The 12,824-nt window shown below is 43.7% G+C and overlaps 1 protein-coding gene across 1 annotated transcript in view; it reads left to right on the plus strand.

The window, feature by feature from the left end:
* LOC117350314 overlaps positions 1-9,050 on the plus strand; it is an 84,448-nt gene extending 75,398 nt beyond the window's left edge. The window contains exons 64-72 of the mRNA XM_033924565.1: positions 50-218; positions 929-1,143; positions 1,412-1,627; positions 1,784-1,908; positions 2,845-2,935; positions 5,660-5,728; positions 5,811-5,913; positions 7,186-7,225; positions 8,785-9,050. Coding sequence (XP_033780456.1) covers positions 50-218; positions 929-1,143; positions 1,412-1,627; positions 1,784-1,908; positions 2,845-2,935; positions 5,660-5,728; positions 5,811-5,913; positions 7,186-7,225; positions 8,785-8,791 — 1,035 coding nt within the window. The 3' untranslated portion in view covers positions 8,792-9,050. The remainder of the gene's footprint in view (positions 1-49; positions 219-928; positions 1,144-1,411; positions 1,628-1,783; positions 1,909-2,844; positions 2,936-5,659; positions 5,729-5,810; positions 5,914-7,185; positions 7,226-8,784) is intronic.
* Positions 9,051-12,824: the final 3,774 nt, after the last annotated feature.

The raw sequence follows: 12,824 nt of genomic DNA on the forward strand, positions 1-12,824 counted from the left end.
ATTCCCTATGATCGTGAAGTGGGCTAAGTGCTTGTCTCCTGTGTTACAGGAGCCAATGCTGGATAAGGCCTTGCAGTACCTGAGAAATGCCACCCCGGATGTGGAGAACCCCTACCCCCAGGCACTGATGGCCTACGCTTTTACCCTGTCTGGGAAGACGGATGAGGGCAACAGGGCACTGGTGCTGAGAAAGTTATACGAGAAGGCAGTCAAACAAGGTGGGTCCTGCCAGCCTCCTCCCGGGCAGGTGGCTTTGTGTCGCTGTCGCTGTCTCGATTTCACACTTGCTGCTGCTGGATGGACTTTTTGAATCCTGCCTTTTCTCCACCTCAACTGTCTTGCTTCGGACTGCTTGGTTTGATTTGATTCGTACTGAATATTTTTTTTTTTCTTTTCATTTTCTACTTTGAGTAATGTATGCATTTGTTCTTTTTTTTCTTCTTTATATACTTTTTCGTTCTCTTTTTTTTTTTTCCTAATCTATTCTCCAAGGCACTTAGGGCTCCTTTTACTAAGCCGCGTTAGGGCATTAAGGCTTGGAATAACACGCGCTAAAGACGCTAACACCAGCATAGTAAAAGGAGCCCAACTGGGCTAGTTTAGTTTATGATTATGAGCCCAGCATAGTTTAGATTATGAGCCCAACTGGGATAGAGAGGGAAGCTTTAATGTGCCTATTATTTTAAACAATTGTTGCATTGTAAACCGCTTAGGTCAGTGACATGCTGGAGCGGTCTATCAAATCTTAATAAACATAAACATAATTCTCTTTCTTTGGGACCTTACCCTGACTGTATCTCATTCATTTCCTAATTAGCACAGTACACCACCTAGAATTTTGATTAGGCGGTTTATCAAATTTTAAATCAACTTGGTTCTCAGTCAGGAGCCGGGACGTACTACCAAGATGGTATTTGTCTTTCGACAGAAGGCCAGGTGTACTGGAACCTGAAATCCAAACAGAATACCAGATCCCAGTTCTGGTCACGGTCAGACTCCTGTGAGGTGGAGGTAGCCGCCTACGTTCTGCTCGCCCACATGTGTAAGACGGGCCTGCCTAGGGAGGAGCTCGTGAAGGCCACTCAGATTGCTGCCTGGATTCCCCGGCAACAGAATACTCATGGCGGCTATACCACAACGGAGGTGAGGTGGGAGAGAGGGCCCGGCTGTGTCTGCAACGCTCACTCCTGGGGGCTGCGGTATCAACTCTGTCATTCTCCCTTGTGAGGCAGGTGGACGGGGTCGACTGCATTGTGAAGAGTAATAAGAAACTAGCATTTCACACACACACATAGACACACCTTGGTGGCATCAGCTGCTGTCTCGCACACTGTGTTACTGGCTGCCATCACAATGCGTATGGGCTCTGATCTCACACATAGTGTCATCATCGCCCCTCCTTTTTCTCCAGGACACTTTAGTGGCACTGCAGGCGCTGACATCCTATGCCACACACACATTCTCAGGCTCGAGAGGAACTTATGTGACGGTGACCTCACCAGCTGGCTTCAAACATGATTTCACTGTGAATAACAGCACCCGGCTGCTGCTACAGGAGGTGTCACTCCCAGATATCCCTGGAGAATACAGAGCAGACGCCCGAGGGAATGGGTGCGTCTATTTGCAGGTGAGTGCCACACTACACACGCCTTCAGCTCGGGCAGGGCACACGAAGAACCATAAATGGAACCGGCAGAAAACTTTAACCCAGCTTTGTTTCCCTTTGCCCAACCGTTGAGCCCTCTGGCCCTAGGAGTGACGGATCCACTTTCTCTTTTGACAGACAACTCTGCGGTATCACACCCCTCCCCCACAGAGTAATGAGATCTTTGCTCTTAGGGTTGAGGTCCAGCCCTGGAACTGCTCAGACTCTGTCCCTACACAATTGAACCTCACTATTCATGTCAGGTAAGTGATGTGCACAGAACCCACTGGAGTTTTAAAAAAGAGATGCCGGCCAGCTTTATTAGTCCAAGCCATGACCTCCAATGGAGGGCACTGTTCCCTCCAAATGCATTGCTGCCACTGGAGGGTGATAGGTGTGTCCTCCAGAATCCTGCAGAATTTGACTATCCCTTGCTATTAAAAGTGCAATATTGAAAGAGCTCCCCCCACTGGCAGCGATACCGTTGGAGGACTCCTGCTCAGCTTAGCTTTACTTTGCCTTCCTCATTCCAAGAAGGCAAGTTCCACCGGACCCTGTGCCACATAAAGAACATAATGCCCCTCCTTGCTTCCACCAGAAGCATTACCAGGTTCTGATGTCAGGGGGAGCAGACCTTTTGTAAAACAGGCATTGGTACAAGGCTGGCGGGCTCACTTCCATAAGTACTGTTTCATTCAAAATCTGATTGGGGGAGCAAGCGCTCCCCCTGTGTGTCCTCCGTCTCTGGCTCCCATGCGCCTAGGTGCTTCCACCAAGTCATTACTCCTCCTGTTCTAGCACTGTGTATGCAGCTGCCTTGTGATGTCATCCAGCTCTCTTAATGCTGTTTTCCCATTGGTCTCCTTGACAATCACCTGCATTGTGAGGTCATTGAAAGAAAACGAACTTCTGATTGGGTCCTGAATACTACTGTGAGGTCATAAAGCTTTGTTTTTGTCTAGGGACTCTGAGTATACCACCTCCAGCACACATGAGAGGTGCAACTGATTTATATGTGATTATCAGATTTCATATTCTGGCTGGCTTTTAGAACTTTAGGAAACTTGAAGTAAGAAAAGTCTGAGTGAACCTCCAGAGGAACTTTGAAGCACAGAACAGGATCTTCAGGCAGGAAAATCCCTAATTAACATGGAGGTCTTGCTCTGTAACCTCACCGCTATTCTGTTGTCTCTCTGCAGTTACACGGGGCCTTGGCCTGCCTCCAACATGGCCCTGCTCGTAACAAGGATGTTATCTGGCTATTCTGCTGACCTGGATTCTGTGATAATGGTAAGAGGGTCCCTGCCTCTCTCTCCCCTCACCCACCCTCCCACCTCGAAGGTCAATGTTTGGGCAAAATCAGAAGAGTTCTCCTTTTCCATTCGTTTCGGTATGTCCTGTTGTCTTATCTGTCCATTGTTTGAATTGATGATGTTTTTGTTATAATTTTTCCCCTCCCTGATTTTATTGTATAGCCACCTTGAAACTTTTGATAAGATGGTATAACAAATTTTAAATAAACTTGGAAGAGACAGAAATTGTGGGAGGCCAGGGGCCAGTCCCTTGGGCAATGCTTATGAATCTCACAGTCCTGCCTTCCCACATGCAAGTGAATATCCCGACACCACTGCTTACATATTTATTTCGCACTGATTTAGCTGTTTCACAAATTTATATCAATCCCCAAGAAGAGGAGCCCCAGTCATTGCTCAGGGTTTCTGTTTGCTGCTTTGCACTGTTGCCTGTCCTGTCTCTGGAAGAGGGACTGGTCCAGGCTTATTCCCCTGGTGCATTGTTTACAGAAGAGCAATGCATCCGAGCAGCACAGCTGCCAAATATACTCAGGCCGTAATGCAAGGGGGCGTGGCTATGGGCGGAGCATTGGTGAGTCACGGGCAGGTCGCCAAACGAGGCTCACCACGTCTAGAAGTTGTGTGCAATTCATGGCTCACTTAGCTTCCACCAGCCACTGAGCCAAGAAGAGCGACCAAGATGGTAAAGGGGATGGAACTCCTCTCGTATAAGGAAAGACTAAAATGGTTAGGGCTCTTCAGCTTGGAAAAGAGACGGCTGAGGGGAGATAGGATTGAAGTCTACAAAATCCTGAGTGGAGTAGAATGGGTACAAGCAGATTTTTCACTCTGTCAAAAATTACAAAGGCTCAATGAAGTTACAGGGACATACTTTTAAAACCAATAGGAGGACATTTTTTTTCATTCAGAGAATAGTTAAGCTCTGGAACGCGTTGCCAGAGGATGTGGTAAGAGCGGATAGCGTAGCTGGTTTTAAGAAGGGTTTGGACAAGTTCCTGGAGGAAAAGTCATTGAAACATATAGAAACATAGAAATGACGGCAGAAAAGGGCCACGACCCATCCAGTCTGCCCACACCAAGACCATGAAGAGATCCGACATGCCAATCCCATCTTTTCTTAAAATCTGGCACGCTGCTGGCCTCAATTACCTGTTGTGGTAGACTATTCATCCATAGTCTGTTATTAAGAAAGACAAGGGGGAAGTCACTGCTTGCCCTGGATCAATAGCATGGAATGTTGATACTCCTTGGGTTTTGGCCAGGTACTAGTGACTTGAATTGGCCTCCGTGAGAACAGGCTACTGGGCTTGATGGACCATTGGTCTGACCCAATAAGGCTGTTCTTATTTATTTATTGGGATTTATTAACTGCCTTCATGAAGAGATTCACCCAAGGCGGTATACAGCAGGTATAATTCAACATAAATGTACAATTTTGTGAATAGCATAAGAGTAGTAAAAAGACCAAATATAAACCTAAATACAATGAATGAGGGAAAGTTAAAATCAGGAAATTGAAACTTATTAATAGGAACAACCAGAAAACAGTTTCAAAAATATAAGAGCGATACAGTATAATACAATGATCAGAACATTCAAATAACAGAGATATGACGCTACTGCTTTTCTATAATACAGCTTATCCTATAGCCAAGGGGTCAAATGCAGATATTATTTATTCCTAGCTAAAACAGCACATGTAAGGAAGAAATCATCTAAAATTTACATGCAGAGTAATTCCTTAAACAGGACAAATCAAAGCTTATAAAAAAAGCATTGACAAACAACTGTGCTTTGAGGAGCTTCTTAAAAGTTCCTCTTATTTGCGCATTTTCTCAACTGACCCACCAGTGAATCCCATAATGTCTCTCCAGAAGGTCATTGCACAAGTTTCCACATATTTGGGATTAACGTTAGCCTTTAACAAAGCAGACTTTTCAGAACGTAGCAATCTTTTAGGCTGATAAGTAATCATCTTACTCTTACAATACTCTGGGATCGTACCATACAAAAACTGACGACAGGTCATTGCAGCCTTGTACTGGCAACCAGTGCAGTTGCTGGAGCCGAGGAGCATATTTCGTGGGCATATTTCGGTGTTCCTGTAATCAATCTGGCAGCTGCATTTTGTGCTATTTGCTATGCTCTAAATCTTGTCTTAATCACTCCACTACAGTGTGAAAATCAAAGGATGACAACATCGGCTTCATTCGACATTAGATGGGGACAAGATGGGTGGTACAGACTAGTGAATTGGGATAAACAGATGGCAGGCTAAACTCAAGTTAGTCCTGGTACAGAATGAGTGTATAGTCGATCACCCTATGTATTAAAGGCTTAGGTGAAGAGCCTCCATTGTGACACTTCAATGCGGATTTGTGGTAATATTTGATGAAAGTTTAGGGGCAGCTGTCTTAGGATTAGCACTAAGTGCACCCCACTTTGACTCCCTTAGGATCTAGGAAGGCAGGGTTCAGGTTTCACCTCTGTCACAGACACGCCTTGGGCAGGTCTCTCTCTCTCTCTCTCTCCCATTGCCTCACCTTCCCACTTAGACTATAAGCTCTTTGCAGCAGGGACACATTGAACCAGAATATGAAACAGCACTGTACAGCTTTGTCTATGTCCAACCGGAAATAAAAATGAAAGGTGCTGTTATGAAGGAGGCTGCTACAGTCTTTCACCCTCTTCCTTCTCACAGACAGAAACTAATCCCTTGGTGAAGAAAACTGAAGTTGCCGGCAATGAAATCATCCTCTACCTGGATCAGGTGAGAGTGGAAAAGGAGAGGAAGTCAAAATTTTTTTAAAAGCCACTTTTGCAAACCAAATTTCTCTATCTCTTCGCTCCAGCTGACGTCGGAGACCCAGAATTTAACTTTCATCTTGAAACGAGATATTCTAGTGAGGAACCAGCAGCCAGAAAATGTGAAAGTTTATGACTACTATAAGCCAGGTGGGTTTCAAATCCCTCATCTCTACCACCAGCTCTCGCTGTGTAACTTCACCCATTGACGTAGTAATGGGGGGTGGGGTCGGTCCGCCCCTGGGCGCCATCTTGGTGAGGGCGCAGGAATCTGTCCTCCTCTCCACACCCTGCTCCTTCCCCTCCCCCCACTTCTGCGTATGCACGCCACTTCCCTTCCCCTGTACCTCTGTAACGTTCCTGGCGCGAGCAGCAACCCTCAACCTGTTGCACTAGCATCAGCTCTTCCTCTGATGTCACTTCCTGGACCCGCGCCTAGGAAGTGACAGAGGAAGAGCCAATGCTGGCACGACAGCACCTTGGGGGTTGCTACTTGCACCAGGAACATTACAGAGGTACGGGGGAAAGGAAGCGGTGTGCGCACAGCAGGAGGGAGCGGGGAAGGAGCATGTGGATGTGGAGGTGGGGGGGGGAGGGATGCCATCGCCCTGGACACCTCTCACCTCGCTTCTCCACTGACTTCACCATGAAATCAGAGATGTGACACCTGCAAAGCAGACCGAGCACTCGATCGCACCTTTGCCACAATCTCTCACCATGTGACTTTCAGCACGGAGTCACTCAGAGCTATGACACCTGCAGACCCAGCACCCGATCCCACCTCTGCCACCATCTCTCACCTTGTGACCTTCAGCACGGAGTCACTCAGAGCTATGACACCTGCAGACCCAGCACCCGATCCCACCTCTGCCACCATCTCTCACCTTGTGACCTTCAGCACGGAGTCACTCAGAGCTATGACACCTGCAGACCAGCACTCGATCCCACCTTTGCCACAATCTCTCAACATGTGACTTTCAGCACGGAGTCACTCAGAGCTATGACACCTGCAGACCCAGCACCCGATCCCACTTCTGCCACAATCTCTCACCTTGTGACCTTCAGCACGGAGTCATTCAGAGCTGTGAATCCTGTAGACCTAACTTCCAATCCCAACTCTGCTACCAGCTCATCCCCTCTTCCCTGTAGCCTGAGTTTGCATTGGGGTATATATCTGTACTCCACTGGTCCCCAACAGGTACTGCTTTATCAATATAGATATTCAACCGAAATTAAAATATGATAACAAGAGACAACAAAGAGTAGAACTCTACAATTCAAATTCATTGAATTCAATTCCTTACACTAAACCTCTTAGAAAAAAATCACAAGCAGGGCTATGACTGACAGATCTCTTCCTTACCATTTAAAAGACGCAAATGAGGAGCTGTGATGTCACTGAGAGTTTTGCTTCTCTTACAGATGGTAACGCAGTGGTGGAATACAACAGCCCTTGCCCCGGGTAAGTGGCAGCTAATTCTCCCTCCGTGTCCGCTCTACATTACATTTGCCCCTAGCATAAAACTAACAGTGGTAAAACGACCAAATACAATTAATGAGGTAAATCTGGAGATTGCAAATTGAAGCCTAGAAATAGGAGTAACAAGATACAGGAACAGAAATGATACCTTGTAAGAGAGCATGGAAGAATATTCATATAATACAGTGTCAGCATGAGACCAATGGAACTGCACTTTGATCAGACTCAGCTTGTCAACATGTGGAGAGAGATTTTGCACTTGTTGGATGTGATAGAAGCAACTTTTAAAGCTCGTTGAATTTGTGGGATCAGAATAAGTGATGATTCTATCAGCACCCCAAGACTCCTAGGGGGAGTTCATACTTCCCAAAAGTGCCACCTGTGATGGGAACCCTCAGCATCTCTCGTTTTGCTTGGGTTCAGGCAGAGGTTGTTTTTTTCCATTCCTGGATCAGTGGCCAGGAGGAGTTGCAAAAGCAGCTTAGCTAATGGTCTCAGGCAGATATTAAATAAGATAGGGGACATTATGGGGCTTATGAAAAGTTTTAAATGTCCACTGGTAGGGACAGTTGGCCCTTTTGTTAGCTGGGAGCAGAGGTAAGCAGCAAGAATCCTAAAATCTACACGTTCTGAGTTACATATAAATACAACTTAAGAACAGCTTTTAAAAACGTGACTCGTTCTTAACCTGGGTATGGCCACTTGGCATCAAAGTCCTTCCAATGTACCTCACTCTTGCCCTGCAGCATCGCCATTTGCCAAGACACTGTGGACCCAGTATTCAAAAGATTTAACTAACTGTGGTTTGCACTAAAGCAAGCTTACCGTGGGGCACACTCAGGTGTCCTGTGGTAATTTTTGCATTTTTTTTAGCACTGGGGGCGGAGAGCAGGTGTCTTCTGTACTAATCGCTTAGCCGCTAGCCTACACTGCCTCTTACTGCCCACATAAACGGTGGTGAGAGAGGTTCACACAGTATTGGCCAAGTGCTAATGGGAAAATTAGCGTGTGACCATTAATAATGGAAATAGTAAAAATGGATACGCACCATAGCACGTCCTTACATGTGTCACTCCTGCAAGTTACTGCTACTTTTTACTACAGTTTGGTAAAAGGGCCTTTTTGAAAAATCGTTAAAGTTGAGTGCCTCCAATTTATATTGAAAATTCCACTAAACTCTTAAACTTAGGAGCATGAAAAGTGGATGGAAACAGGGCCAATTTAGGTGGGGGAAAAAGTCTTTTGCAAAGCCAAGGTAGAGGTTTCTATTGCGGGCCAGCAAGATAAATGCTCATAGGAATTTTATGAGGTAAAAACCTCCATCATGGTTTTGTAAAAGTCAGCGCAAGCTCCTAAATCTAGATGAATGAATGGGAGTTCTAAATTTATAAGCGCAACTTTTAAGATGAATTCTCAGCTGAAAAACTTAGGCTGCCAAGTATGACTGAAAATAGGTGGCACATTTAGGAGCATAAGGAATTAAGCCTTTTTTTTGACTATCTAGCTCTTCACTCCTAATCTGAGATGTTTGTTTTCTATAGCAGATAAATGAAGAGAACTACAATCACTGAATGATGGACGTGAGCAAAGCGTGGAAGGGATTTATTGACACCGTTGTGTAAATGCATTTCAGAAGTCTCCTGAGCTGTTCTTGCAGTCAGTGGAGCTGAGACTAGAGAACTTCAGACATCCTAGACCAGTGGTCTCAAACTCGTGGCCTGGGGGCCACATGCGGCCCGCCAGGTACTATTTTGAGGCCCTCAGTATATTTATCAAAATCACAAAAGTAAAATAAAACAGTTTCTTGATCATATTTCTCTTTAGATATAAATGACAATATTATTATTAAGACTTAGCCAAAAGGAAAGATTTATAAACTATAAAGAGTTTTACCTCATGTAAAATTGTCATTTCTTTAATAAGACATTAACTATTTTTTCTGAGGCCCTCCAAGTACCTACAAATCCAAAATGTGGCCCTGCAAAGGCTTTGAGTTTGAGACCACTGTCCTAGACCAATGCTTGTTGCAGGTTTCCGAGTCTCGTTGCCAGACAAGGACACAGCGAGACCTGGAAACCTGCAACAAGCACAATGCCAGCTGCGGAAACCCTGAGAGAACCTTCTAGACCAGTGTTTCTCAACCCTATCCTGGATTACTCCCTTGCCAGTCAGGGTTTCAGGATATCCACAATGAATATGCATGAAAGAAATTTGCTTATGCAAATCAAGTTTATGCATATTCATTGTGGATATCCTGAAATCCTGACTGGCAAGGGAGTAATCCAGGAGAAACACTGTCCTAGACTAAGACACTTTCACGGGAACTGGACACAGAAATGTTAGTATGATTTGAGGATACAACCCATCATGGAACCGAAAATTCCACCTAAGGAGGTGGAAGTGAAAGAAGCTACTGACAACTTTTTATTGTATAATTTTTTTCCATCTCATACCGTGTTCAACAAGTGTTATACCGTATTGTTAGTTCAATAAAAAGATAGCATCATTATATACACGCGCTTATTGAGTCTCATGTTAAAACAAAAGGTGCTTCTCATTTCAGTTCATCACTGTTTAAAGCAGGCAGGTCAATGAAATGGTAGAAGGTGGGTTTATTTTGGGAAGCGGTGCTTCCTGTAATATCTAGAGTGGCAGAATATGTTTGGTCAGTCTGCAGGGCTGTTTCCACATAATGGAAACACTGGAGGCCTGAGGATGGGGAGGACAAGCAAATTGTTTTCAAACGTGTTCTTTTATGCTGAAATTGCTGTGAACAAAAGCAGATGCAATTAATAATTCCATTGCAAATTAATGAACAGAAAAATGGATGTGAAAGGAACACCCACCTGTGAGGTTAGTCTGTGAGCTGGTGCTACAGCCGAGACGTTGAAGCTGAGACGTTTATCACTTTAATCATTTTTATTACGGCAATAGTGACCTGTTATTCAGCATTTTTTTTGCACCTAGTCCTTCTTTTGTTTCCTACTCTGCCTATTCTTCCCTTTCTTTTATTCTTAGCTGTGAATTGCTTTGCTTATATATATTTTTACTTGGTGGTATATCAAAGAAAGATGTAATTGGACTACATAAGGAGGTACTGCAGTGCAGATCATTAGATTGCATGATCTTGATGAGGGCAGGCAGTGATAAGTATTCATGTACCTCAAGAGAGACAATTGTGTCTTACAACCTCATGCAGACTAGAAAAGGACTAAATTAGTCCAGGAATAATAATACAGTTGGACAAAAATCACACATGGTGGCAGGAGGCTGATAATTCTTTACTGAAGACAAAATCAACGGAAACATTACCCAGGGGTCCTTTTACTAAAGCGCGCATCCATAGACTATACTGGAAACTTTACATAAATATATCTTAAACAGTTGGAAATGAAGGTAAAATGACATGAAGATAAACTTAAAATGAATGAAGAGTGGTCAATATTTTTTTAATTAAAACATAACAAAGTTCTAATACCAACTACAAGAATAAAAACTAATGATTATAAAGCGTTATTTTATACTTCCATAAGAGAACATTTAGAAAACGTCATTTCACCGTACAAACCCAGAAATGTCAACAACTTATTCAGCAAATTAGAATAGCGACAAATGAATTAATACCTATAAAGCATTAGTATTTCTATTACACCGGCCAACAACAGCAAAAAAAATTTTCTTGGTGCCTTGGGTTGTGTGATTGACCTCCAAGGGAATACATGTTGGTTGGAGAACAAAATGTAATCAATGAACCTTTGGAAACACGAGATAGAAGCTTGAGAAATGGGCATCGACATGGCAAATGAGGTTCAACGTGCATAAGTGCAAAGTGATGCATGTCGGTAACAAAAATCTCATGCACGAATACAGGATGTCCGAGGCGGTACTTGGAGAGACCTCCCAGGAAAGAGACTTGGGAATTCTGATCAACAAGTCGATGAAGCCGTCTGCACAATGCGCTGTGGCGGCAAAAAGGGCGAACAGAATGCTAGGAATGATAAAGAAGGGGATCACGAACAGATCGGAGAAGGTTATCATGCCGCTGTACCGGGCCATGATGTGCCCTCACCTGGAGTACTTTGTCCAGCACTGGTCGCCATATATGAAGAAGGACACGGTACTACTTGAAAGGGTCCAGAGAAGAGCGACTAAAATGGTTAAGGGGCTGGAGCAGTTGCCGTACAGTGAGAGATCGGAGAAACTGGGCCTCTTCTTTCTTGAAAAGAGGAGACATGATCGAAACATTCAAAATACTGAAGGGAATAGACTTAGTAGATAAAGACAGACTGCTCACACTCTCCAAGGTAGGGAGAACGAGAGGGCACTCTCTAAAGTTGAAAGGGGATAGATTCCGTACAAACTTAAGGAAGTTCTTCTTCACCCAGAGAGTGGTAGAAAACTGGAACGCTCTTCCGGATTCTGTTGTAGGGGAGAACACCCTCCAGGGTTCAACACTAAGCTGGACAAGTTCCTGCTAAACTGGGACGTATGCAGGTGAGGCTGGACTTGCTGGGCAGGATGGACCACTGGTCTGACCCAGCAGCGGCAATTCTTATGTTCTTATGTACTGCCACCACTACATATAAAGCTAGGCCTGATGAAACAATTTGTAAATGCTTTGAATAAAGACGGTTTGTGCATTGAATACATAGCTCATATGTTACCTGGACTTACCATGGAAAAACTGAAGGCAGAAATTTTTGATAGTCCACACAGATCAGACAACTTATAAATGACCCACATTTCATAGCATCAATGAATGAAATTGAATCATGTGCTTGGTCTTTATTTGTTCTTGTGAAAAACTTTCTTGGCAACAAGAAGGCAGACAACTACACACAATTAGTAGAGGATAAGCTCTTTCATTTCAACAGGCTTAGCTGTAACATAAGTGTTAAAGTCCGTTATTTGTACAGTCACTTAGATCACTTTCAAGAGAACCTTGTTGACTTAAGCGAAGAGCAAGATGACATAAAAACAATGGAAGCCAGATCCCAAAGAAGATGGGATGCACACATGATGGCAGACTATGTGGGATTGTCCTGGCAAGTCCCACTCTCAGAAGTCTCACAAAAGGAGCTTCTTGTGTGTCGAATGACTGGAAAATTTGTATTATAAATCTGTGCTTTTGGTACGAAATAATAAGATTTTCATGTTGCACACTTTTCTTTTAATTTTTATATGTTTCCTTCATGCTTAAAAGATATTAATTTAAACACTACATTAAAATATCATGATTTTTTAATGGCTAAGCAGAGTGAAGAGTGGTATATGGCACATGCTCTTAACTCAAAAGCTAGAGCTGATAAGAGAGAACTATGTAGTGCCATTTTTTTGAATCAGCAGGTCAAATATACCCAGAAATATCTGAGGCACCAAAATGAGTGTTGACCAGCGTTATTCATTATCATATGCATTTGTTTTATTTGCTGTAAAATGTTATGTATGTAACATTTCTGTAAACCGTTTTGGTTTAAAAAACGATATAGAAATTTTTGAAATAAATAAATGCACATTAAAGTTGATTTTAAACCTTGATTAATTCTTAAGTGACATAACTAAAATGGCTCCTGACAGTATC

Source organism: Geotrypetes seraphini, chromosome 16, assembly GCF_902459505.1.
Source record: "Geotrypetes seraphini chromosome 16, aGeoSer1.1, whole genome shotgun sequence".
In the NCBI taxonomy this organism is placed as follows: domain Eukaryota; kingdom Metazoa; phylum Chordata; class Amphibia; order Gymnophiona; family Dermophiidae; genus Geotrypetes; species Geotrypetes seraphini.